The sequence below is a fragment of the Podarcis vaucheri genome, assembly GCF_965113315.1.
Source record: "Podarcis vaucheri genome assembly, chromosome: Z".
Classification (NCBI taxonomy): domain Eukaryota; kingdom Metazoa; phylum Chordata; class Lepidosauria; order Squamata; family Lacertidae; genus Podarcis; species Podarcis vaucheri.
This window is the reverse complement of record NC_138758.1, coordinates 35,129,671-35,156,846: the sequence shown is the minus strand read 5'-3', so window position 1 is coordinate 35,156,846 and position 27,176 is coordinate 35,129,671. Positions and strand designations below refer to the sequence as shown.

Genomic DNA, 27,176 nt, shown 5'->3' with positions numbered 1-27,176 from the left:
AGGCTAAGGATTAAACCCTACACAAATCTGGAGTGGAGTCCCTATTGAATGGCACCTTGTACGCCTCCTTCAGGCAACTCCTGGTGCCCAACATTTTGCTCTGCTTTCCTTTGGACCACACTGCCCAGGCTTTGAACCCCAGGGGAGTCACTTCTGTGCTGCTAAAGCAGTGGTTTGTTTCACCCCGGAAGCGTAGTCCATTGATTTACTGCTTGGCAGGGGGTTTCCTGCTTGGCAGGGGGTTGGACTCGATGGCCCTTGTGGTCTCTTCCAACTCTATGATTCTATGATTCTATGATTCTATGATTTCTAATACAGATGAATGCCAACAGCAAAAATGAGGAGGCATTTGCCTGACATAACCACAAAGTATCACTAGAGGGCAGCCTCTGACAACTTGCTGCCTTCCAACTTTTTTTGACTACTGCTTCCACCAGTGCCTAGTTTGCACAGCTGTGCATGCATCTGCCCCAGCATCACATGGCTGTGTTGACTGAGACTGATGGGAGTTGTAGCCCAAAACATTTGAAGAGCACCAGACCCTGGCTGAAAGGTTGATTCACTGAGGGCAATATGCCTCTGAATGCCAGTTACTCCAAATCACAAGTATTGAGAGTTCCTATTGCGCTCCGGTCCTGTTTGCAGGATTCCCATTCCTTTCACCTGAACCAGCAGAGCTCTTTTCAAGACCTTGCAATGAGGCTTAAGAACTGATTGGTCAAATCTACCCATATAGCGTTACTCTTGCTGCAGGTCCCCACTCTGAAGGTTGGTTTTTCTGTTTGCAGAGGGCATTTGGGACAGAGAAAAGGAAAGACTTCACACTGTTCACTTTCTAAAAAATGTACTGGTTTGTGCTTAGTGCAATCACTTTTTGCATTATTATTATTATTATTATTATTATTATTATTATTACTACTACTACTACTACTACTACTACTACTACTACTACTACGAATACTGTTAGGCTGTGTGTGCCAGATCCTCATCTATACCCCCAGCTGAATCTGAAAGCATTTAGTTCACATTGCATTCCATCTGCTCAGTCTTGCAGTATCTCCTTGGTGGGGCTGTTTCCTTATCCTTTAATCTCCCCTTCAACACAGAACAACTTCCTTACCAGCAAGCTTCTGCTGTGTCTAATTCCCCAAACAATGTGCCAAGAATGAACTAGAGACACAGCCTGAGATGCAAACCAGGGCAGGGTTCTCCCTCCTTCCCACAGTACTCCACACAATCTGGAGGGCCAGATAAAGAGCTCTGGAGGGCCACCTCTCACCTCTGGAAGTCATGTCCACCAAGTTCTGTTCTAAGTGAAATCCCCCAGAGTTGAAATAGACAGCTTGGGACTAGCGAGATATTCTTTACTGCAATAAGTGTTTTTATTTATCATTTTGTGGACCTGAACCTCTGCACCACATGCCCATCAGCAACAGAAAGGTGCCTCTCCTCCTAGGAGAGATCGCCAAGCAAAATGTCCAGTCTGAAGATGACATGACTGAGAGTCCATCCAGGCAAAGAGATGCAGTGGTTTAGGTTGAAATGCACATCACCAGACCACAGCAAGGAAAAGGAAGAGCTTTATCCACCTCTTACAAACAAAGCCACTTGTCCATCTCGTTTCCCACCCCTTTCAAGTCTCAGATCAAAGCAATCACCAGGACTTGATGGCTGCAAAGAGTATCTGTAGGGCCATAGAGATGCAGGGAAGTTGGGCCACGCTGTAGGCCACTGAGCGCGTGGGAGCCCTGAGTTTCAGCAGGTAGGCCAAGGTGTGGACAATCCGGCCAATGAAGAAGATCAGGAAGTGGATCCGGGCTACAGTCAGGTTGGGGTCCAGAAGGGAGTAGATCGCACCGAGGAAGAGAAAGGGGTAAATGTTCTCCATATCGTTGAGATGAGCCCTGCGGAGAAAAAAAAAGGGGGGTAAAACCCAGATAATCATTTATCTATTTTAGATTAGGAAAGGTTCAGAAAACGGCAACCAAAATTATCCAGGGTGGAGGATAGAGATATTCCCCTATGTGGGAAGATCACAGCATTTGGGGGCTTTTTAGTTTAGAGAAAAGGTGCATAAGAGGAGAAATAAGTTTATATAATGGGACACGGGTGGCACTGTGGGTTAAACCACAGAGCCTAGGACTTGCCGATCAGAAGGTCGGCGGTTCGAATCCCCACGATGGGGTGAGCTCCCGTTGCTCGGTCCCTGCTCCTGCCAACCTAGCAGTTCGAAAGCATGTCAAAAGTGCAAGTAGATAAATAGGTACCGCTCCGGCGGGAAGGGAAACGGCGTTTCTGTGCGCTGCTCTGGTTTGCCAGAAGCGGCTTAGTCATGCAGACCACATGACCCGGAAGCTGTACGCCAGCTCCCTCAGCCAGTAAAGTGAGATGAGTGCGCAACCCCAGAGTCGGTCACAACTGAACCTAATGGTCACGGGTCCCTTTACCTTTACCTTAAGTTTATATAATTAGGCATGGCATGGAGAAAGTTCTTGTAACACCAGAACTTGTGGAGATCCCATGAAGCTGAATGTTGTAAGATCCAGGACAGATAAAAGAAGGGACTTACTCATGCAGTGGATAGTTGAACTATGAAACTTGTTCCTGCAGGAGGCCATGATAGTCACCAACTTGAATGACTTTAAAAGAGGATATGGGACAAATTCATGAAGGCTGTCACTGGCTCCTAGCCACAGTTACTATACTCTGCCTCCATAGTCGGAGGCAGTCATGCTTCTGAATTCCAGTTGCTGGAAGCCATAGGAGAGCAGAGTGGTTCTCGTGCTTGAATCCTGCTTGTGGGCTGCCCACTGGGGCACCTGGCTGGCCAATGTGGGAACAAGAGGCTGGTTTAGGTGTGGTCTATTGGCCTGATTCAGCAGGATTTATCACTACCTGAAGGAGTCTCAAAGCGGCTAACATTCTCCTTCCCTTCCTCCCCCACAACAAACACTCTGTGAGGTGAGTGGGGCTGAGAGACTTCAGAGAAGTGTGACTAGCCCAAGGTCACCCAGCAACTGCATGTGAAGGAGCAGGGAAGCAAACCCGGTTCACCAGATTACGAGTCCGCCGCTCTTAACCACTACACCACACTGCCTCTCTTTTCAAAGCAAACAGACCTGTTTGATGGATTTCATTGAAGTCTAGAATGCAGATATCAGTTGGATTACATGTCTATTTGTACAAACATGGGCACAATTTGGGGGAGAGACATTGAAAATTGTACAGAATCATTATTTTAGTGGAGGTAGGTATATAATGTGTACAAATGAAGTGCAAAGTTATCAAGCATTTAAAAAAGGTTGCACTCACTTTTTAAAAAGTGTTGGGGGTAGGGGAAGGAAACATCTCATTGTGTCAACATAGGAGGCTGCCTTAAATTAAATCAGACCATTGGTACATCTAGCTCAGTATTAGGTACATTGACTGGCAGTAGCTCTCAAGGATTCCAGGTAAGGAGTCTTTCCCAGCCCTACCTGGAGATGCTGGGGACTGAACACAGGACCTCTTGGGTACAATGAAGTTATTCTGTCACTGAGCTATGGCCACATAAGAAGCCAGAGAACTTCTTTTTAAAATGTTTGGAAAATTCCCAAGCCTTGGTCAGGAAAGGGGAATAGTGGTTATTAACATCACTATTCCCAGCCAATTGGTGCTGTGCACCACCAGTTTTTGCTGGAGACTAAACTGGCCCCGGGATGCAGGTGGCGCTGTGGATTAAATCACAGAGCCTAGGGCTTGCGATCAGAAGGTCAGCGGTTTGAATCCCCGTGACGGGGTGAGCTGCCGTTGCTCGGTCCCTGCTCCTGCCAACCTAGCAGTTCGAAAGCACGTCAAAGTGCAAGTAGATAAATAGGTACTGCTCTGGCGGGAAGGTAAACGGCATTTCTGTGCGCTGCTCTGGTTCGCCAGAAGCGGCTTAGTCATGCTGACCACATGACCCGGAAGCTCTACGCCAGCTCCCTCGGCCAGTAAAGCGAGATGAGCGCCGCAACCCCAGAGTCGCCCATTACTAGACCTAATGGTCAGGGGTCCCTTTACTTTTTTAAACTGGCCCCTCTCCTTTCCCACCTAGATCTTGAAGAGATGTTTGCCCATCTAGGCTTCATAACAATTGTGTTTTTTCAACAGCAGACACAAAACTCAGCACACATTTTACAAAACATGCAGATGTTGGGGGGGGGAGATTTGACACCTACCTAGATGGGCGGAGGCAGATTCCATTTCTCCCCTGACACAACCCAGAGATGTCTGCCTACTTGGTGGGTACAGGTTAAACAAACTCTATGAACAAGGGGGAAATTCCAGCACAATCTACCTTAGGTAGGTACAGTTGAACAACATGAGGCTGGTTTTAATAGGGTTATATAACAATAAGAAAGACGCACCCAAGTGACTGTTCGGGAATAAAGCCTCTACTGGCACCACTCCCAAACCGCAACTTTCAGACATGAATGGCTTTCCTTTTCACCCCAGAGGAAGGTCACCAGCTCAGACCTTGCCTCAACTGAGTCAGCTTTCAAATCTCCTTCAATCACTCGTTTTCAGATTCCAAAAGCTTTGTAGACTATCTTTACAACTTGTAAGGTAGTCCACAAAGCTTTTGGAATCTGATAATAAATGCTCTGGGGCTTGGCATGATCTTCAATCGCCTAGAACAGGCACCCTCAACCTTTGCCCCTCCAGATGTTTTGGACTACAATTCCCATCATCCCTGACCACTGGTCCTGTTAGCTAGGGATCATGGGAGTTGTAGGCCAAAACATCTGGAGGGCCGCAGGTTGGGGGTGCCTGACCACAAGAAGCAATGTATCTGAATTCCAGTTGCTGGAAATTGCAAGTGGGGAGAGTGATGCTATTGCACTTGGGTCCTGTTTGTGGGCTTTACTTTGGCACACCTGGCTAGCTTTTCTTGTTTTCCTATGCTCATACTAAGTCCCAACAATGAAAACATGAAATCACAGAAGACTTTGAGGACTATTAGCTGCAATGGCTACGTTCTCCCTCCACTGTCAGAGGCAGAATGCATCTGAAACCCAGTTAGCCAGGAATCACAAGTAGGAAGAGTTTCTGGTGCACTCAGGTTCTGCTTGTGGGCTTCTCATAATGTGCATCTGGTTGGCCACTGTGGGAAAAGGATGCTGGGCTGGATGGACCAATGGCCTGATCCAGCAGGGCTCACCTTATGATGTTACATGTGATGTCTTCTGATTGGCAGATGGACATGGATTGAGGCAAATGGCCTTGTAGGCCACTACTAGCCCATGGGCAGGAGGTTTGCATTGAGGGAAATACATTCAGAAACGCACCCAGTAGGGTTCAGTTTATGTCTTTACGTTCTCCCTCCACTGTTGGAGGCAATATGCCTCTGAATGCCAGTTCCTGGGAATCACAAGTGGGGAGAGTTGCTGTCTCACTTAGGTCCTGCTTATGAGCTCTGTCCAGAAGCAAGTGCGGATTTAAAAAGAAATAAATTGATTCAGTGCTGCAAACAGACGAGAGTCAATTTCCCCAGACTTTTTTTTTTTGGTGGTGGTGTTGGTGGTGAGGAGAATAGCAAAATCTGTCGCATGAATAATTATGCTGCACCCCATTTCAGCACTGCCTCAGCAGCTGTTTCCCCTCAAACCCACCCACCCAAACCTCCTGCCTCCATTGAGACCATGGAGTGGTGTTTAAGAACGTTAAGGACATGGCTGCTGGATCAGACCAATAGCCCATCTAGGTCCAGCATCCTGTTCTCACAGTAGCTGACCAGAGGCTCCAGTGGGAAACCAGGAAGAAGAACCCGAGCACAACAGCACTCTCCCCTCCTGTGGCTTCCAGCTACTGGAATTCAGATGCATTGCTTTCAGTTCCATTCCACAGGAGCCATTTGACAGCCAGCAACGTGGATGACTTTAAAACAGTTCACTATGAGGGACTTTCTTTTATCTGCCCTGAATCTCCCAACGTTCAGTTTCCTTGGATGTCTATGAGTTCTCGTGTGATGAGAGGAGGAGAATTTTTCCTCTCTCTGCCCACTTCCTCCATGCCAGCCATTATTTCATAAACTTATATCGTGTCACCTCTTACTCGCATTTTATGTCAGCTGAAAATCCCCGAATGCTGCAAGATTTCCTCACAGACGAGTTGCTCAACCCCTTGATCATTTTGTTGGCCCCTTTCTGAACCCTCTCCAACCCTGCAATATCCTTGTTGGGGCTGAGGGTGAACAGAACTGCACACAGCACACAGCTTGTGGTCATTTGCAGCGGCAAAAATCTCAGGGAAAGCAGGCAACGGAACCCAAGCCTTCGCAGCTGGCTCCAATCACCGTGTCCTCATTAAGGCAAGATGTACGCACATGGATGGGATCGTTGCCATGGCAATGGCGTGGTTGCACCATTTCCTGGCTCGTCGCCCCCCTCTTTCTCTCCCTCCCCTTTCTGCATTTATGTATGCACACACCTTGGCCACAACCCAGGGCTGCTAATGGGATTATGCATAAACAAGTCGTGCCACAAGCCATAACACCTCAATGGAACCATTTCCTGCCTTCAAGGGTCGGTGCAGATTAAGGGCCAAGTCTGGGGCTGCAGTGGGGGCGGAAGATGGTGGGGTCTAGAACGTTTATTTTAAAAGTCAACAACAGCAAAATAACTTTTGATGTCTTGGCTTGGGTTGTAGGGTGCAAGTTTCAGGAAGCACACAGCCCCCTGGGGACAAAATCTATAATGAAATGGACCAACGGAATTAAAGGAAAACAGTCGCTAAAAACTCTCCCTGGGTCGTTTCCCTCTTGGCTGACAAGGAAGGAATGCAAGACACATTATGAATGTCCAGGAACCATAAGAAGCTGCCTTATATGGAGTCCGGCTTTGGCCCATCAAGCTCAGTACTGTCTACACTGGCTGGCAGGGGCTCTCCAGGGTTTCGGCAGGGAGTCTTTCCCCCCAGCCCTTCCTGAAGATGCTACTGGGGTTTGAACCTGGGAGTTCCTGTGTGCAAAGCAAGTGCTCCATCACAGAGTCCTTTAAAAATGAAGTAAGAATGAGCCCAGTTTTCATGGTTCTGAAAAGGGAGCTAGATTAAACAAGAACATATTACACTGCCTTCTACAGAGTCAGACCATTGGTCCCTCTAGTTCAGTACAGTCTACCCAGACAAGCAGTGGCTCTCCAAAAGCCGCTCTGCCCCCCCGCCCCCGCTTCAAGGAAGGAGAACTCAGTCAATTCCACCTTCTCTCGGTTTCTCTTTTTCCCAGTCCTAAGTGCTGCCCTCCACATTCCCACCTCATTTTGTACATTCTTTTCCTTCTTTTTAAGTCCTCAGCAATGGAGTGTGAATTTCTCCTAATAATAATATTATTACATGCAATTTTTGGGCAATACGTGCTGTCTATAAACCATACTTCTGCCATATTTATAGTTTCCCTTGATTCAACTCATTTTAGCACAATTTACCTTTGTATGTGCACTGTTTAAATTCACACTATTTGGCTGGAGAATTTGCATTGCAAAAACTTGAGAAGTGTACATTTAAAGGACAGACGATCCTGCAATTGTATAGTGGTACCTTGGGTTAAGAACTTAATGGCAGGTAACAAATTAATATCACTGAAGAGTCTTAGAGGTTAGATGGCCAATGTCAGGGATTCTTTAGCTGTGAATATTGCATCGCAAGGGGTTAGACTAGATGGCCCTCCGGGTCCCTTCCAGTTCTTCAGTTCTATGATTCTATAGTGTTTAAGAAGACTGACAAGCTAGAAGGTGTGCAGAGGAGGGCAGCCAAGATGCTCAAGGGTCTGGAAGCCTCACGTGGAGCACTTGTTCAGCCATGGAACAGATTCCCTGAAGGTAGTGGGCTCTCCTTCATTGGAGGTTTTGAAGCAGAGTTTGAATGGCTATCTGTCAGGGGTTTAGGCATGGTTTCTGCATTGCAGGGGGTTGGACTAGATGATCCTTGAGGTCCTTTCCAATTCTACAACTCTTTAATTCTGTAGTGTTTCAGACGGTGAAAATTTGGTAGAGCTGCCGTTTCATGCAAACTGAATCTAATTTCTTTCCCCATCCCTAAAGAGGGTGAAGGGTCTTTTGGGGGGGGTAGGGGGGTTATTTGCAATTACATGCTACCCTCCTGAAAGGATGAACCCCTGCCCACTCCTTAGAAGTCTGATTGCCCTAGAGCATGTCGTATCCTGCCAATTATGGAAGTGAAACGCCCCATCAAATCCTTTGCTTACATTCCAAAGCCAGCTCTCATTCTCAAAGCAAACAGTGAGAGTTGTAAATCTCACCAGACCCGAAACACTTTTCCTGCGCTTCCTATGCCACAAAACACCCTCTCCTCTTCATGACCATAGGTTCAATAGCTCTGGGGAGGAACTTTTACCAGCTTTTAAAAATAAATAAATCAGCCACTCCTCACTTGGTCAGAGCTTTTCCTTCCCCTCTCCATGACAGATGAGGCTCACCCCACAATGAAAGGGAAAGCCATCACTCCATAGCAGAAAGATCTCCATTGATGTCAGCCAGCTGACACAACTCTTGACAGCCTGTTCCTGGCAGCAGGGAGTATTTAAGGTGCACTTAATCCTCCTCAACACAGAGAGAAATCAATTAACAGTGCTAGGCAGCTGCTACAGTTGTCAAAAGTGCCCACAGGTGATATACCTAGGTGAATCAAAGCTGCTGCTTATTTTTGGTGCCTGGATTGACAGCTGCCTAGCCTGGCCAAAAAAATTTCAGTGTGGCTAGGAGCGCATTGGAACACTGGGTGAAGAGACCCAGTGCTTCCCAGCTCCACGATCCAGTGACTTGCCTAGCTCCAGCACCCTGTTCTCCTGGTGGCCAACCAGATGCCCCAATGGAAAGCCCACAAGCAAGTCCTCCCCAGTTTTGTTCCCCAGCAACCTGGCATTCAGAGGCAGGTAGCATATGGCCATCACAGCTAGTAGCCACCAATAGCTGTGTCCTCCATGAGTGGGTCCATTACCCTTAAAAAAAATGTGTTGATGGGCATCACCACTGTCTTGTGGCTGCAAATGTCATAGTTTAATTAAGGGGGCAGAATTTATATGGAGCCATCAAGGCTTCTTGTTCTCTGTTGGGCTTCTTAGGGTGGGGAGTTTGCAAGCGTATAAGGCTGTAGGATTGGAAACCCACAACTCTATTAGCCTTTGCATCTATGACCAGCTGCTCCTCCCTCTCCCAAATCTGCTTTTGCACCATTTCCCTCTCTTAGCTATGCCCTCCCTACCCAGTCAACTCTGCTTCACCTCTTTTCCTTTACAAAAGAAACAAAACAAAACAGGACTTCACACTTTTCTTTGGAAGGAACGCAGGTGCTTGAAGCAAGCCAGTCACATGTTCTCAAGGGGATTTCAGGGCCAGCTGAACACCAGCGGCACTTAAGATTCCTGTTCAGACTAGTCCTGCAGCAGTGCATTTAGATTCAGAGGTCTGGATACTGAACCATCACACTATGAGGGCTGCAAGTGTCAAGCGCTTTGAGTCTGTTGTGTGGGGTGGGGTGGGCAAAGAGGGTCCTTCAGGCCACTTTCATCTGTGTGTCAAAAAAATAAGAAGAGTCTTCTGCATCAGGCCATTGGCCCATCTAGTCCAGCATCCTGTTCTCACAGTGGCCAACTGGAAAGCAGCAAGCAGGATCCGAGCACAAGAGCCCTCTCCCCTTCCCCCGTGGTTTCCAGCAACTGGTATTCAGAAGCATTAGAGCATAGCCCTCTTGGTTAGTAGCCCTCCATAGCCCTTTCCTCCATGCATTTGTCCAATCCTCTTTTAAAAACATCCAAGTTGATGGTCATCACTGCCTCCTGCAGAAGGGAGTTTCATAATTTACCTCTGTGCTGTAATTTTCATCTGTCCTGGGTCTTCCAACATTCAGCTTCACTGTATGCCCACAGAGTGGTGGTGTTACCAGAGAGGGGAGGGGGGATTTTCTCTCTCCACTTTCTCCAGGCTGTACATAATTCCGTAAACTTCTATCATGTTGCCTCTTACTTGCCTTTTCTCCAAACTTAAGTCCCAGATGCTGTCTATGGATTAAGACACTTGAGACCCACCTCACAGCGGTACCTCGGGTTACATATGCTTCAGGTTACATACGCTTCAGGTTACAGACTCGAATAACTCAGAAACAGTACCTCGGGTTAAGAACTTTGCTTCAGGATGAGAACAGAAATCGTGCTCCGGCGGCACGGCAGCAGCAGGAGGCCCCATTAGCTAAAGTGGTACCTCAGGTTAAGAACAGTTTCAGCTTAAGAACGGACCTCCAGAACAAATTAAGTTCTTAACCTGAGGTACCACTGTATTTATATCTGTGATTTTATATTGTTTTACACTCCTTTTTAATATTGTGTTTAAATTATTATAGCCTGCTGTGGGACCACCTTAGGGTGATGGGCGAGATAAAAGTAAAATAATTCACTGTTTAAGTTTGAGAGGTCAAGCCCAAATGGAATGTCTGTTTACTACCTGCTGTTATTGTATTATAACCTATAAAACCAATCTGGAGACAGGAGTCAAAGGGCAAAAGAGTAGAAACCAACGCCCCCGTGGTGCAGTGGTTACAGTGTCAGACTAAGACCTGGGAGACCAGGGTTCGAATCCCCACTTGACCTGGAAGCTCACTGGGTGTTATCTTGGACAGTGCACTGCCTCTCTTAACCTAACCTACCTCACAGGGTTGTTGTGGGGATTAAATGAGCAGGGAGAGAACCACGTATGCCACTTTGAGATCCTCGGAGAAAAAAGGTAGGATATAAATGGCAATAAATAAAATAAAATAAATAAATCGGGCCAAAAACGATTTGAAAAATAGTCCAAAATATTATCTCAGTTTGCATCTTTCTTTCTCTTTCTTTCTTTCTTTCTTTCTTTCTTTCTTTCTTTCTCTTTCTTTGGCTCCAAAAGCGCCAGATAACCTCTGTCTAAATATAGGTAGTTGTATCCAATGCCTGTCTTACTCAGAGTAAACCCACTTAAGTTAATGGGCACAACTAACTTAAGTCCACAAATTTCAGCAGGTAATACTCTGAGCAGAACCAACTCACAAGTTCTGTAAGTTGAAACAATGCATAGTTTTAGCCTTGCCATTATATGTTTTATCCTCCCTTCACCCTAAGACTGTGTCACTGGTGCTTGTACAGTTGTGCTTTTCATGGTAATTAGTTGTTGTTGTTTTTTAAAAGAACAAGAATGTTTTGTTTTTCTTTTGTCTTTTTAAAAAACTGCTACCAAACTGGATGGGAACCCTGCAGATCAACCTCAAGTAGATTAGTAGAGGAATTAACCATACCCTCCTTGAGGCAACAACTAATGAAGCCTTTCTGGGAGGAATGAGAGATGCAATTTCTGAGAAGTGCAAGCGTTTTTTAATTGGGCATTACGTACTAAAGATTTGCTCCTGCCTTCGGCCAATTTAATTTGCTGGTTTCCGCACTGAAAAAGAACACTAGTTCTGTTCCACTTGCGTCTTTCCCTGGTCAAGCCAAGCAGCAAATTGTTTCTTTGGCATTCTTTGTATGTTTGTAAATAGATAGATTCTGTAGATATAGATACAGATACTGTATATAAAATTTCCGTGCTTAAGGGAAATTGAGATGTGATCTGCTGCATCTAGGGAAGAATTCTAAACTTTAAATGTCACTAGATGTGACTAAATCTTTAGCTGGAACTTCCTGCATTGCAGCAGATTGGACCAGAGACCCTTTGGGCCCCTTCCAATGCTAGAATTCTACAATTTTATTATACTATGATTCTATGACTTTCACCTTCATCCCCACTCAGGATGCACGAATCTGTCCATTTTGCCCCCCCCTCCCCATTTCCCCAAACTTCTCCACAACTCTGGAGCGGCCTGTGTCCTCAGTGATGCTAGGGGCGGCCAATCACATGGGAAGAGGGAAGGAACAACGCAAAGCAGCTTCAAAATCTACACCACTGGTTAGCCATGGAAAGCAGAGCCAGCAATTGATTGGCTGAAGTGCAAGGGAAAGATGGCCTCCTAATGGTGCAAAGAGGAGTTTTGTTTTTATTTTTAAGACTCACCTGCGGCATCGCTCCACATCAGGGTCTTCCCTGTGGTATTGCAACCCTCCGTGCCTCAGAGCATCTTCCGGATTGGCAAATGCCTGGAGGAAAACAAGGATCAATTAGTTCACGGCAGGTTCATAATAATAACTTTCTCCCTGCACCTCCCCACATTGTAAGCAGTTTTGCTAAAAGCACAATTGCTGACAGAAGTGAGGCACTTTTCGCATATCACGCTTGTGCCAAGGTCAAGGTGTTACTATCAGTATATAAAGCCCTTAACAACTTGGGGCCAGTTCACCTGCAAGATTACCTTACCCCAAATCCGTCTGCTCAGCCGCTTTGATCTAAGGAACTAGCCCTGTTACAGGTACCATGTCATACCTGTGTTTAAACTTTGGAATTCCCTGCCTATTGATGTCAAGCCTCCACATTTTCTGTACTTGTTTTGGTTTCTGTACTAGAGTTGGTCTCTAAGGTGCTACTGGACAATTTTCTCTAAGGTGCTGGTCACATGACCCGGAAGCTGTACACTGGCTCCCTTGGCCAATAAAGCGAGATGAGCGCTGCAACCCCAGAGTTGGCCACGACTGGACCTAATGGTCAGGGGTCCCTTTATCTTTAACAACTTTTAAGACCCTTGAAAAACTGCAGTTCCCAGGTTTTTTTGGCTGTTTAACATATGATACTGCTTTAAATGAATTGTGTAGACAAGGCTCCGACAAACCCATACATTTAAAGCTCCCAAAGAATCCCTGAAGCTGCTGTTTGTTCAGGGTGCCAATACATAGTCTTTACCTAGCATTTGGTAGCTTCCTGTGTTTACTAAGGAAGACCTACAAGGCTATGAGGACTAGTTTCTTGCGTGCCAAACCACAATTTGGCAATCTGCCTTGTAACCTATTCGCAGGATTTTATGCGAATGAACTCAGCTCCAGAACATCTGTCAGAGATGCCTGCAACTTCACACTTCAGGCATGAAAGTGCCAAGGTCTGGCCCCTCCCAGGAGCAGCCTCGGGTCATAAGTGTCCTCTCAGCTCTAAAACATTCAAATTAATTACCAGCTTCCTTGAGGAAGTGGTGGAGACTGTGGAATGCTTACACTTGAAGCAAACTAGTCCCAGCAGAACCCCTTCAGGGAGTACAGAAGCACTGATTGGCATTGCCCTCTGCAGATCGCACAACTTCTGATTGCAGGGATGGGGGAGAGAAGAGAAGGCAAGCTGGTGCATGAATGCTCCCTGCATGGAAAGGCAATCTCCATGCAACAGGGAGAGGCTGGGGCAGAACTCCCCCCCCCATATCCCAGTTTGCCAAGTGTGCAGATTTTTTTTTATATGGGAAGTATTGATTCATTCTTTTAATTTATGCTAGATTGAATGTATAAACGTGTTTCTTGCTTCAAATATTGTAAGATACTTTGAGTCGCCATGGCAAAAAAGTGACCAATAAATTTAATTAATAATTATAATTGGAACAACAAGGGATGGGTGAATATGCCATAGTTGGTTTCTCCAGTTTTCTCCTTTTCCCTGTCTTAAACTCACTTCTCCACATTTCCACAACAGCTTGCAATTTATTTATTTACTTTTAAAAGCCCTCATTTTAATAACCCGGCATTTTAATATGAATTCCTCCAACACACACACACATTTCTTCATGAAACTTTGTCAAACTCATTATTCTTTTCTACAAAGAATATTTCCCCATATATTTATATTCCCCCCCCAATATGATACATTTCCGCACATTATTTTTGTGAACCTATGCATTTTTTTGCACGTTTCCCCCAGATGTGGGAATTTTCAGGCAGATTACCTGGCTGGGAAACTGCAAAAATGCAGAGATGTGCAGATTTCAAAGGACTGATGCGTTTTGGTTCCCATACTGTTTGTAAAGCACACATTAGGTAGATTTGCCTTTTAAATGCAAACAGAATTGAAATTACCCCCCATCCCTACTCTGAACCTACTACCGCCCCTTGCATGTTGAAGTAACATATTTCCGAAAAACACCGCCAGCTGGTTTTACAAACTGGCCAAATACAGTTTATGCATTCAGTGCAGCAAGAGATGGTGCCTCTGAGTTATTTTCTAGCATTCTACATGTGGGGAAAGGCTGGGTTGGCTTGCAAGCTTTCTACAAGTGTGGGGCTGGTGGGGGGGGGAGCAACTAAATATGCAATCCCAGCCAGCTCAAAGCTTTAGCCCTCAATTCTGTTCATTTTGTAACTCAGCCTCAGAGACAGAAGATGTGAGATGTCTTCAGACTGTGCTCAAAGACGGCTGTTTTAAAGTATTTTCCCCACTCCAGGAGATTATGAGCTTTACAGAGAGTGTATAATAAAAAGTGAAGATTGCTTCTTCCCATTCCAACAGGCTTTTATCAGCATTTTGGGAGATTTAGTAGAACATTCCACCCAACGTCACTGGCTGCATGGCTGTGTCTGTGCCTGGTGATTTACCACAACTGTCTCAAGTTTGTTGCAACACCTAATGCAAGGTGGCAGTCTCTTATGAATAAACCCCAGGTTGTGAAAGGAGTTCCATAAGCCATGCTCTTTAAAACATTCCAAAAGAATATTAAAACAACCACCACCTCCAATAGGTCCACAGCTTAAACTGCAGTAAAATCCTGTTTTGGTATTCCAGTTACAGTCACCATTTTGGGTTTCTTAATTTGAAACAGTCAGGATTAGATTATTTCTGGTTGCCTTTTCATTAAAAGTTCCAGGCATTGCTTGCATCACAACTGCAGAGGTTTTGGCATTGAATCACTTCCAATTTCTTAAAAGATCCAGCACCTAATCCTGGATGTTGCAACAATCTGTTTTGAAAACGGAGAATGTACAGACCCTGTTTGGAAGCTAGCAAGTGTCCATTGGAAGCCAGCTCACTATTTTGAATACAAGCATCTCAATTCCTTTCCAAGACAAAGTTCTTTTAAAAGAATGATGACAAGGATGATTTTGAAAGCCTGGAGCTATCCAAGGCCATTGGCTAACCCTGGTTGACAATTGTCCAGATTCCCCTTCAAATCCCTGAAGGAGTTGTTTTGCAACTATTTGGGATTTTTCTAAAAATGAATTATAATGTGAATTATTGATGGATAATTTGCATCACTTTTAACATTTCAGGAAAGCACTTGAAACCTGGAGGGAGTGGTCAGATATCAAACAAAGAGTCTACTGAGAATGGACCCACTGAAATTAAGAGATCTGAGTTATTAGTCATGGCCATTATCTTCAATGGGTCTACTCTAAGTAGGACTAGCATTGACCACAATCCCTGAAGTTTAAACTTCCTTTTCTCTCTGATGGGTGATGTTTTGCAGCCTGAAGGTCACATTCCCTCCAGAGCAATCTTCAGTGGGCTGCATACATTGGTGGGCCTGGACAGAGGGAAAAGTGGGTGCAAAGACTGACTTTCTACAGTAGCCTAGGTTCAACTCACACAACTTTCAGAGACTTGTATATGCAAACACACACCACTCTCTTCAGCACCCACCCAAAAGCAATACAGATGAATACTGTATTGTTTTGGAGCGGGTGCAATAGGAATAACAGGATAAGGAAAATAAAAAAATTCCTTCCAGTAGCACCTTAAAGACCAACTAAGTTAGTTCTTGGTATGAGCTTTCGTGTGTATGCACACTTCTTCAGATACACTGAAACAGAAGTTGCCAGATCCTTCTATATAGTGAGAAGGTGGGGAGGGGTATTACTCAGAAGGAAAAGATTGTCATAAGGAAAAGATTGTCATAAGGAAAAGATTGTCAGGAAAGACTGGGGAATGTCACCTGCTCCTCAGATATGTCCCCATTACCCCAAAGACTGTTGGTATGGTGGGCTTCTGCCCACGCTCCACAGTGGAATTTTTGTGGGAACTCTGCCTCCTCTCCCTGGAAAACAGATCTCTCCATTTACTTGTGTAGGGAAAGGGGTGTTGGGGTGAACCTTGCCCCCCCCAGCATAATCCACATGGGGGAGGGAATAGTTTTTAATCCCTCCACCGAATCATTAGGTGGAAAATAGTTCATTATGATTAAAATCTAGAGCTGTTCATCAAACAGTTTTCTGCTTCGCTACTCCTATTTTGGTTGAGCTCAGTTAGCTTTCCCTAGTTAGCTTGGTTTTGTTATACTGAAAACTAAAAACTAAAATTCAGACATCGCATAAAAATGGAACATTTGCTTTATCCCCCAGCTCTACAAAACAACTTGGGACCTTGGGGAGGCACCATGCCTGGTTAATGGCTTGATCCAACTTTGACACACAGAAACCTCCACAAAATCCCCCTATTTGCTTTGTAATTTGGGAAGTGGGCAGTTGGCCATGAACCCTCTCCCCCAACACACAGAGCAGGTTTGGGCACCATCTGAAGTGGGTCCAAAAAGAGATCAACTGTGTTCTGGTTTGTTTTATTGCATCCTAGACAGCCACCTATAACTGCAGAACATAGCAGTCAAGTTTTCTTTTTCCAAATAACAAGAAGTGAAAGCTAGATTTCCAAGAAGTACTTGAGAAGGCATTCCTTCCCTTTAGGGAACAGTAAAGAAACTACAGCTTTTTTTAAAAAAGAGAAAACAAACTCATTATTTTTAACATCACTCAAACTTCCGCTAAGCAGAAGTCCCGCTAAGAACATCAGAAGTATGGACAGAAGTCAGGCTAGTAGCCCACCTAGCCAGCCACCTGCTCTCTCAGTGGCCAAAAAGATGAGCATTATGGGAAACCTACAAGCAGGACCAGAGCAAAAGGGCACTCTCCCCTTCTGTGGTTTCCAGCAACTGAGATAGAGAGAGACATACTGCAGCGCAAGGCAGCAGCAACAATTCTAGGCTGAATCAAGTCTAGTACAGTGGTACCTCTGGTTGCGAACGGGATCCATTCTGGAGGCCCATTCGCAATATGAAAAGAACGCAAACCGCAGCGGCACTTCTGCGCACGCGTGGGTTGCGACTTGCCACTTCTGTGCATGCGCGTGGCATCCTTTTGCGCTTCTGTGCATGCGCGAGCGGCGAAACCAGGAAGTAACCCTTTCCAGTACTTCCAGGTCGCTGCGGGACATAACTTGAAAGAACGTAACATGAAGCAAACGTAACATGAGGTATGACTGTATCCAGATCAAGGAAAGTAATAGTACTGCTCTATTCTGCCTTGATTAGCTCCCCTGCTCCCACTGGAATCTTGCGCCCAGTTCTGGGCAACACAATTTCAGAATGATATTGACAAGCTGGGAGATGAGGCAGAGGAGGGCGACCAAGATGATAAAATGTCTGGAAACTAAGCCTTACAAGGAACATTGAGGAAGTTGGGTATGTTTAACTCGGAGAAGAGAAGACTGAGAGATGACCCAATAGCTATCTTCAAGTACAGTGGTACCTCGTGTTACGTACTTAATCCATTCTGGAGGTCCGTTTGTAATAGGGAACTGCTTGTAACACGAGGCGCGCTTTCGCTAATGGCGCCTCCCACTGCTGCCGCACCACCGGAGCGCGACTTCCGCTCACATCCCGGGGGAAAAGGTCACAAGGGGACCTACTTCTGGGTTAGAGGAATGCGTAACCCGCAGCATTCGTAAGGGGGACGGTACATAACACGAGGTACCACTGTATCTGAAAGGCTGCCACATGGAAAATGGTTGAAGCTTGTTTTCTGATGCTGCAGAGGGCAGGACCTGAACCAATGGATCCAAATGATGAGAAAGGCGATTCCAACTAAACATTAGGTAGAACTTTCTGATAGCAAGAGCCATTTGAGGATGGAACAGACTCCCTGGGAAGGTGGTGAACAATCCTCCATTGGATGTTTTTAAACAGAGATTGGATAGCTGTCTGTCAAGGGTTTCTTTGGCTACGAGTCCTGCATTGCTGGGTGTTGGACTAGATGACCCATGGGGAGTCCCCACGGTTCTATGATCCTATGATCTGTGCACAGGATAGTATATAAGTGGTTATTCACAATCCTGCTTTCAACATTGCAAAAGTTTCAGGGTGGCCAGACTGCTTCATCCCCAGTCAATGCTATATAACTCAAGAGTGCCCCTCCAAACGTCAATAAAACTGCTGGGCAAGCATAGCAAAATAACTAATAAGGTGGAATGATGTGTAGGCAGTCATTTCCCCCCTGCAAATTTCCTTTGTTAGTGTTATCATTACTACAACTGTAAAGGCAATTGAAATCCTCCTTCTTGGGGTGGGGTGGGGAAGAATGCACACCATAGATTCTGTCTACCGAACTGGTTGAAGGAGTTAACTTTGCACAGCAATCAGAAGAATGATCACCCATTTAAGATTTGGAAGAGCTTTCAGCAATGTTTTTCTTCAGGCTGCTCACCACTATTCTGCCTTGGTCATCATTCTAAGGGGGCTGATTTAGCTCTGTGTAAAGTTGTCATGTGAATACAAAAACACATTCGGATTGTGTGGCTTCTACACTATTGGCAATCCTGCTCCAATGGAACAAAAATCAGATTAAAAACAAGAGACCTGGTTCTAAATTAGTTACAGCTAACTTCACCATATATTGGCAAATTAGTCACTTAAAATGCCTGCTACTAGATCCTTGTCTAATTTTGAATCTACTGAACTGAATCAAGGACACGGAAGCAAAACACGGGTCTCTATTATTTATGAAGAGCTCCAGGTGCTCACCATTGGTCCCTTGGTAGGCCTTAAAAGTTACTGGAACAAGGATTTAAATATTCAAATAGAAGAATCTGAAAGATGGGTTAGCTGTTTTTTTTATTTTAACACCTCAAAACCCCCCATCAAATTCCGATTGGGAAGTCTCTCATAAAAATTCCACAACCTGTTTAACATTTCTGGTTTCCCTTTTTCTTTTTTGCAAAGTGTGTTCAAAGCCCAGTTTGCGGGGAAATGTAAACAGATGCAAGACAGAGAAAGCTAAACAGTGGCATCTATTAAATGCATGAAATGAGATCACAACTTGCTGCAAAATACCAAAAAGTTAAAGAGAACCATTTTCAAAAGCCACATAGAGGGTACAAACTCCTTCTACAATCACACAAGTGCCATTATTTTTTTTAAAAAAAGAATGACTTGCCTACCTTTTTGCGAAGCCTCACTTGCCCTGTTATGACGGCTACAGCATACATCTTTATGACCAAAAGGGTGCCAAAGAATATGAAAGACACGAAGGCTTCATTCTCCATCATTTTCTGCATGGGAAGCGAAGAATCGATGCTGTTTCCTGAGAGAGTGGGGTGGGGTGGAGAGAGAAACAGACAGAGAGACAGAGATCTGGAGCTCGTTTTTCCTTCTGAGGTCTGAAAACTAGTGCCAGATTATATCATGTAAGAAAGGGGTTGGATCAACATTAATCACCAGATCTACTCTTTGGATGGAGCCTCTACCAGTCAGCATTGCAACATGCAGTTCCATTATTTGTTTATTTGTTGTTGCTGCTGCTGCTCCCCACCCTTCACCATCAGGTGAATTTAAAATTCAGTATTACAAACAGTTTAAAACAAGTTACAATCACAGGAAGGGGGTGGGTCCTGAAAACCTATATTCCAGATGCAATGGCTATAAGCCAGGATAACTATGCTCTGCTTCCACGATCAGAGGCAGGAATGCTTATGAATAGCAGTTGCTATTCATAACACAGGAGCCGAGTTAGGGCTATTGTGCTCTGATCCTGCCTGCAGGTTTCCCATTGGGGGATCTCACTGGCTGCTGTGAGAACTGGATGCTGGACTAGATGGGCCATTGGCCTGAGCTTGTAAAGCTGCTCATATGGAAGTCTATTGTGATAGCAGAACCTCCATGCTCAAAGACAGTCTACCTTTGTATACCAGATAATGGGGAACAACAGCTGCACTCAGGTCTTGCTTGGGGACATCCCATAATGGGCATTTGGTTGGTCACTATGAGGACAGGATGCTGGACTCAATGGGCCATGGGCTTGATCCAGCAGGGCTCTTCTCATGTTCTTAGGTGTCCAAGGTTAGGGTAAAGAGGGGTGTCTTTGACATATGATGGACACTGTCCAATGAAGATGTCAGATGCACCTCTGTGGGGACGAAGTTCCACAACTTAGGTGCTGCCACAAATAAGTTCCTCTCTGGGGCTGCCAGCATCCTGAATGCCTCAGGACAGTAGAACTACCAAGATGACCCCCTCTGCTGATCTTAACACCCAAGAGGGTGGTGGTGGAGGAGAACTCTCAGATCTTTGCTGCCCAAGTTGTTGAGGGCTTTAAACACAAATGTGAACACCTTGAATCGGGCCCAGAAATAGACTGGCAATCAGGAAAAGAGAGCAGAGAATCACTGCTTAAGGCAGGCACCCCCAAACTCGGCCCTCCAGATGTTTTGGGACTACAATTCCAGTCATCCCTGACCACTGGTCCTGTTAGCCAGGGATGATGGGAGTTGTAGTCCCAAAACATCTGGAGGGCTGAGTTTGGAGATGCCAGGCTTAAGGCAAACAAACCACACAGGTTTTAAGATTAACCACCACCTCCTTTAAGTGTCAGGGGTTGGGCAAGATTTAGAGGCATGGCAGTTCTATAGCATACAGACCTTCCAAGTGTCCTTTTTCCAGGGTAATCCCAGATTTACAGAAGGCATCCCGGTTTCTGATTTGATCCCAGAATGTCCCACTTTTCATTAGGATGTCCCTATTTTCATGGGAGAAATGTTGGAGGGTATGGAGTTATCTGACCCTCCCAGCTATCCCTGTATAGGGAAGGTTTTTATTTTTAAAAATGTTTAATGTTTTATTATGTTTTTATATATGTTGAAAGCCTCCCCGAGTGGCAACCCAGTCAGATGCGTGGAATATAAATAGTAATTCCCCCCCCCTTTTTATGGAATAGGACTTTCCTATTTTCATCAGATAAATGTTGGAGGGGAGGAACATGTTGCTTGCAAACAGCGATTCTCTTAAGAACGTTGTGGTTTTTTGAGAAACTCCAGGTTAATCACCGAGACTCGTGAAATTCTGGCTAGACCATGGTTGCAGACATGCCAGTCACCTTTCTCTGAAATCTGTAATTGCAATGGCAATGGAGGGCATTGCACAATTACATCATGCCCACAGCGAGAGCAACATCAGGTTAGCATTCCCAAGATGTGCCTTCAAACAGAGCTAAGGAACATTTAGACCTCAAGAAGTGGGTGGTACTCCATGCTCCCCGTCCCTTTTCTAAGAAGGAGACCCCCTCCCCTTCATGCAAGAGATGCTCCTGATTTAAAAAAGGCATTGCCTCATGGGGGGTGGGTGGGGGCGGGGAACGCCTCTCCTAAGGTGGCCCACCACATATTCATTGGAACCCAATTCCCATCAGCCCCAGCCACCATGGCAAACAGTCCAGGAATGATGGGAGTTTGAGTCCAAAGACACCTGGAGAGTCACAGCTTATCCTGTCCTGCCTGAAAATCCTCTGGAATGCATCGGGGTTTCGTGGCTGCAGTTAGGGGGCTCTTTAACAAGACAGGGCTTGTCATGGAACAACTTGCAAAGGATTCCCAGAAAATCAGCCAACACAGAAGTTCCTTAAATAAATCTGCATATAAGGTGTGAAGAGCCTCTGGCCCAAAATACGTTTCTGGACTGCAACTCCCATCAGCCCCAGCAGGCATGGGTCCCCACACCAGTGGCAGACCTTGGGGTCTCAAATTTCAGTGCCCAGTACAGCTGACACCTGGCCTACAGGGACAGCCAGAAGCTCACCAGGATGTCAGGCAATAGTACTGTATCTCCTAAGCCTGGCTTCTTCTGCATGTAAAACACATTATCTGCCACTGAGCTATGACCCTTCCCATGAAAATAAGATTCTAGTCCTCATAACAGTGGCACCCCCAGAGTCTCTCACCACTCAGAGATCTGGAGCAGGCTACAATGTGATTTTATGGGAAAGGGCTATAGCTCTGTGGTAGAGTATCTGCCTCGCATGCAGAAAGTCCATGATTCAGTCCCCGGCCTTGCCAGGTAGTTCCAGGAATATTCCCTGCCTGAAATCCCAGACAGCTGCTGCCAGTCAGTGTAGACAATACTGAGCTAGATGAACCCAGCCATCTGACTCAGCTTCCTGTGTTGATTCAGTGTTTTATTCAGAACAACAGGGACTAGAATTTTACTTTATTTTTTTAAGGGGAAGTGCACAGCTCTGCGTTAGAGCACCTGGCTTGCTTGCAGAATGCCCCTGTTCCAGTCCCCTGTGGCATCTCCAGGTAGGGCTGGGAAACATTTTGCCCCATCAACTTCTGTCAGCCAGCACCAGACAGCCTCCTTGATTACAACCAATCTGGGAGCCACTTTATTAAGTAGTGGGTGGACATAGCAGATGACACAGAGCTTTCTCCAAGTAGTTCTTTATAAGTACAGTACAGTGGTACCTCGGGTTACATACGCTTCAGGTTACATATGCTTCAGGTTACAGACTCCGCTAACCCAGAAATAGTGCTTCAGGTTAAGAACTTTGCTTCAGGATGAGAACAGAAATCGCATGGCGGCAGCAGCAGGAGGCCCCATTAGCTAAAGTGGTGCTTCAGGTTAAGAACAGTTTCAGGTTAAGTACGGACCTCCAGAACGCATTAAGTACTTAACCCGAGGTACCACTGTAAGCTGGAACTGAACTGAACAGCAAACAGCTCAGTTGGCCTGCTTTTATAGGCAAGCCCCCTGTCAACATTGTAACAAGAAAAGCCCAGGGTTTCCTGCCTAAATTAATTTACGTGGACCTGAGTTAAAACTATATACAGTGGGACCTCTGGATGCGAACGGGATCCATTCCGGAGCTCTGTTTGCATCCTGAGCAGAACGCACCCCGCGTCTGCATGTGCGTTGGTCACGATTTGCCGCTTCTGCGCATGCGCGTGATGTCATTTAGAGCATCTGCACATGTGTCAGCAGTGAGACCCGGAAGTAACCCGTTCCGTTACATCCGGGTCGCTGCAGAACACAACTTGAAAACGCTCAACCTGAAGCGTATTTAACCCGAGGTATGACTGTACACAATACCCCTGGTGGCTAGGGTGAGAACTTCAATACATAACACACTCTCCCTGTCATTGTCTCTGGCTCTTCTTACTAGCCTGCTTTCCAGTCTACTGGTCCTGATGGGCACCAAGAGAGCCTCAGAGAGCCCCATAGGGCCCAAGTACCACAAACCTCACTTGGTGCAAGAACCCAACAGGCAATACAATCCTGACATGTTCTGCCATATAGTCAGCCAATCCCAAAAGGAAATGACCCATAAGGAAAGGGGGGATATGGATGGAGGGAAAGAAATAGACAAGCTTAGATGTTGGTGGAAGGGTGGCAGCCAACAGCTGAGAGAGCTCCTGCCCCTTTAACAGATATGCAGAGGAAAACCTTACAGCAAGTGTGGCTTTCCACCTACTGAAAAAAAGTCCTCTTCTGCCCAGGTGTTAAAGGGGCAGGAGTGCTCTCTGCTTTTCACACCTGGCCAGTTTCCTTGATTGCATGCATGGACACCCCACTTATTCCTCCAAGGAGCTCAAGGTGGCATCCATGGTCGTCCTCATTTAATGCCCACACCAACCCTGCCAGGTATTGTAAAAAGTCATTGGAAGGGCAAGGTCCAAGTTTGGGGTGTGTGCTCTTTGGTGAGAGAACCCCGGCAGAGGTTTAACATGGCCAAGCATGCAGCAAAGAAAAGTGTGGAAATATAAGCTGTAAAACCTTTAACACATGCCTTTAACGTATCCTACTTGCCGAGCACAGATAGACCACATGTTTAGTCCTTTCCTTTCACTCAGACAAAGAGATGGAAGAGGCAAGCAACAGCAGCAGGTGGTTCCAGAGGGAAACAGAGCAACATCTAACTAGCCCAGGGAACTTGGCAGTTGCTCAACAATGGAAAGCTCCACTGCCAGCCCCAGACTGAACTTCCAGAGGCCCCAAGGTATAAACTAAAACGCTGAAGCTTTACAATTCACACACCCATAAAGAACAATTTCTCTCTCTAAAAGAGAGAGGAGTCAGAAAATAGGGGGTGGCCCCTGGTCAACAAAAGGCAGTTATAAAACAGGGGGTGGGGGTGTTTGCAAGATTGCAGCATTTTGGAAAACACTGCCTTGCTTCCGGCTTGGAATGGAATGCTAATTTGTTTTGCAAATGAATTCCTGATGTGACATTCTGGAGCAGAGAAAGCATCCCTCATGCTTGGCTCCCTGACAAAAGTTGCATTCCAAGACTGAGGGGTGGGGGGTGGGGGAGCAAGTGGATCCCAGCCAATAACACACTTACCACTAGAATGGATTGAGAGTAGGAGCGACAGCAACTTTCCTATAAGAAGAACCACATCCCTGATTACTTCAGGATAAACACAGCTCAGCCATTCAGCAAAGGACTCCTCCAGCTGTTCTGATAGCAGGCTCTGATATAGGGGTGGGAAGCTGTCACGTGTACCTCTTCTCCAGCCAAACAGAAGAAGAGGGAGGGGCACCACTGAGATACTTGTCATGCAAAGTTCCCATTTGCCTCTTCACAGGGGTGCCCCCCAAACCATAGTTAGTTTGGGGTATCGCCCATTTGCATAGCTCACGCAGGTGCCCCAGGTTCAGCACCCAAAGCATTTCCAGGTGGGGCAGGGAATGAACCCTCTATGAAACCCTGGAGAGCTGCTGCCAGTCAGTGTAGGTAATATAAAGCTAGATGGGGAAATTGTCCAACTTTGTGTAAGGCAGCTTCCTGTGCTGCTGTTTAAAGCAGCCTTTAAATCTGAACCATAAGGACTTTCTGCTTGGTGTACATAAAGTCTCAAGTTCAATCCCTGACAACATCTCCAGATAGGACTGGGAATGATCCCTGCCTGAAACCACAGAGAGTCACTGCCAGTCAGTGTCGACAGTGCGGATCTAGATGTCATAACAACAGCAAGTGGACATTTTCACCTCTGCTCTTTAAAAGCAGGAAGAACATTGAACCTGGTACCTTCTGCATCCAGTCCAGATGCTCTATCACTGAACAGATCGAGCAAATTAGGTAGATTTCCACTCGTAGCTGTCAACTTTTCCTTTTTCTTGCAAGGAATCCTATTTGGAATAAGAGAATTCCCTTAAAAAAGGGAAACGTTGACAGCTATGTTTCCACTAAATTAATCCCCCCCACACACCTAATACATTTAAGTGAAGATTGAACCTGGAACCTTTTGTATGCAAAGGCTATGCTGCACCACTGCGCTACAGTACTTAGAAAATTAAATAAGATTTTAGTCCTCATGTTTTTGAACCAAAGGCTGAATTGAATAGGAACATAGGAAGCCACCTGATACCGATTCAGAATATTGGTCCATCTGACTCAGTATTGTCTGCACTGAATGGCAATGGCTTTTGTGGGGGGGGGGTTGTTAAAGCAGGGAGGGTTCTTCCAGACCTACCTGGGAGAGGTTCTAAGAGCTGAACCTGGGGCTTCTGCATGCACAGCTCAACAGCTGAACAGACTGGGGGTTTGACTCAGTACAAAGTGGCTTCCTTATCTGCTCATCTCTCAGTAGATCACAATCTAACTTCTGCCCCTCCCCTTCTGGATGGTGTTTGCCACTTCACACACAGCAGCTGCTGGTGACTGTTTTGAATCCTGGCTAAACCTGTCCTGGGACCATGTTTTTCCAGCTTATCTTTAACAAAATGAACAATCACCCTCTTGGCGTTTATATCAAGGGAAGACAGGCTATTGGAGGGTGAATGAACAGAGGGGTCGTTAATTTGCTTTCAGCAAAAAGCCTTACTATTCTGTATATATACACACCAACCCCTCTCTTGAATGCCTTGTTATTACTGCATTATGATGGATATCAATTTCAACGCTGCAAAAAAAGAATTGCCGTATTTTTCACACCATAGGGCACACCTAGTTTTTAGAGGAGGAAAACACACAAAAAAATATTCTGAATCAAATGTTGCACTAAACTATTTAAAGCAGCAAAGCGGGCAGCTCCTGTCCGCTTTGCTGCTTTAAACTGAGCCTCAGAGGAGGGTAGTAAGGGGAACCATGGCTTATCTAAGTCCAGTTAATAATGCTGAGCCTGACCTATGGCCATTGAGATTAGCCTGGCCATCTCAGTGGAAATCTGGGGAGGCTGAGGTGGACTTTCCAGTGGTCAAAGTGTGGTTGTGTCTTCCTGCCCGGCATCTATTTCCTGCCCTCTTTCCCCCCTGTACCCCTGCACCCTGCTTTGAGGGAAGGAAGCGGAGCCATGGATCCTCTGCTCGCAACTGCAGTGGATTCCCTCCACTTTGAAGCAGGAAAGTGGGAGAGGAGCTGCTTACACGAGTGTAAGCTGCTCCCCTCCCACTTTGCTGCTTCAAAGGGAGCCGGGGTCCGCTGCCTTCGCTAGCAGGGGATCCATGGTCCCCTTCCTTCCCTCCTCCGTGATTGCTTTGAAGCAGGAAAGTGGGAGAGGAGCTGTCTACAGAAATGTAAGCTGCTCCCCTCCCAGTTTGCTGCTTCAAAGGGAGCCGGGGAGGAGGGAAACCGCTGCAGCCATGAGCAGCGGAGGATCCATGGTCCCCTTCTTTCCCTCCTCCGTGGTTGCTTTGAAGCAGGAAGGTGGGAGAGGAGCTGCTTACACGAGTGTAAGCTGCTCCCCTCCCACTTTGCTGCTTCAAAGGGAGCCGGGGAGGGGGGAATCCGCTGCAGCTTCCCCCACCTCCCGGAGAGCCCACAGAAGCCGTGAGCTCTTTAAAGGGGCTGCGTGGCTTCTCCTGGCTTTTCTGGGAGGTGGGGGGATTCCCCCACCTCCCGCAAAACCAGCAGAAGCCACAAGCTCTTTAAAGGGGCTGCGCGGCTTCTCCTGGCTTTTCTACGAGGTGGGAGAAGGGACTGATGCAGCCAGTCAGTCCCTTCTCCCTCCTGGGGAAAAGCCCGCAAGAGCGCACAAAGCTTGTGTGCGGCTCTTGGGGGCTTTTCCCGCCTGCCTCCCCCCTGCATTCACTCCATAGGACGCACACGCATTTCCCCTTGCTTTTTAGGAGGGAAAAGGTGCATCCTATAGAGCAAAAAATGCAGTAAGCTACAGGAGGGACCTTCCTAAAACTGCATTCCTTAATGCTGCCACCTGCTGGAGAAAGCCCTCCTTTTTAAAATTGCATCCACTTCGGCTCCTACCTGTTAGGAAAAGAGCAGGTACTCAGAACCTCAGGGTTCAG

General features: G+C 46.1%; 1 protein-coding gene across 3 annotated transcripts; it reads right to left on the bottom strand.

Annotated features, from left to right (window-relative positions):
• Window positions 1–1,358: 1,358 nt before the first annotated feature.
• PTGES (prostaglandin E synthase) lies at window positions 1,359–25,460 on the bottom strand. 3 transcript variants are annotated; one of them, XM_082207967.1, is made up of 5 exons: window positions 25,406–25,460; window positions 24,274–24,312; window positions 19,104–19,246; window positions 12,051–12,133; window positions 1,359–1,904 (listed from the first exon to the last, which is right to left on the bottom strand). In XM_082207967.1, the coding sequence occupies exons 1-5, from the start codon at window positions 25,443–25,445 to the stop codon at window positions 1,655–1,657; spliced, it is 555 nt and encodes a 184-aa protein (XP_082064093.1). In that variant the 5' UTR covers window positions 25,446–25,460; the 3' UTR covers window positions 1,359–1,654. The 3 variants fall into 3 exon arrangements, with proteins under 3 accessions (XP_082064093.1, XP_082064094.1, XP_082064092.1); XM_082207968.1 differs by lacking the exon at window positions 24,274–24,312; XM_082207966.1 differs by lacking the exon at window positions 25,406–25,460 and having other exon boundaries at window positions 24,274–24,505.
• Window positions 25,461–27,176: the final 1,716 nt, after the last annotated feature.

Coding starts and splice junctions, on each gene's coding strand:
- PTGES (XM_082207966.1), bottom strand. CDS start 24,490: ATGACAAGTATCTCAGTGGTGCCCCTCCCTCTTCTTCTGTTTGGCTGG. Junction 19,247..24,273: donor ACTCTCAATCCATTCTAGTG/GTAAGTGTGTTA, acceptor CCACTCTCTCAG/GAAACAGCATCGATTCTTCG. Junction 12,134..19,103: donor AAGTGAGGCTTCGCAAAAAG/GTAGGCAAGTCA, acceptor GTTTTCCTCCAG/GCATTTGCCAATCCGGAAGA.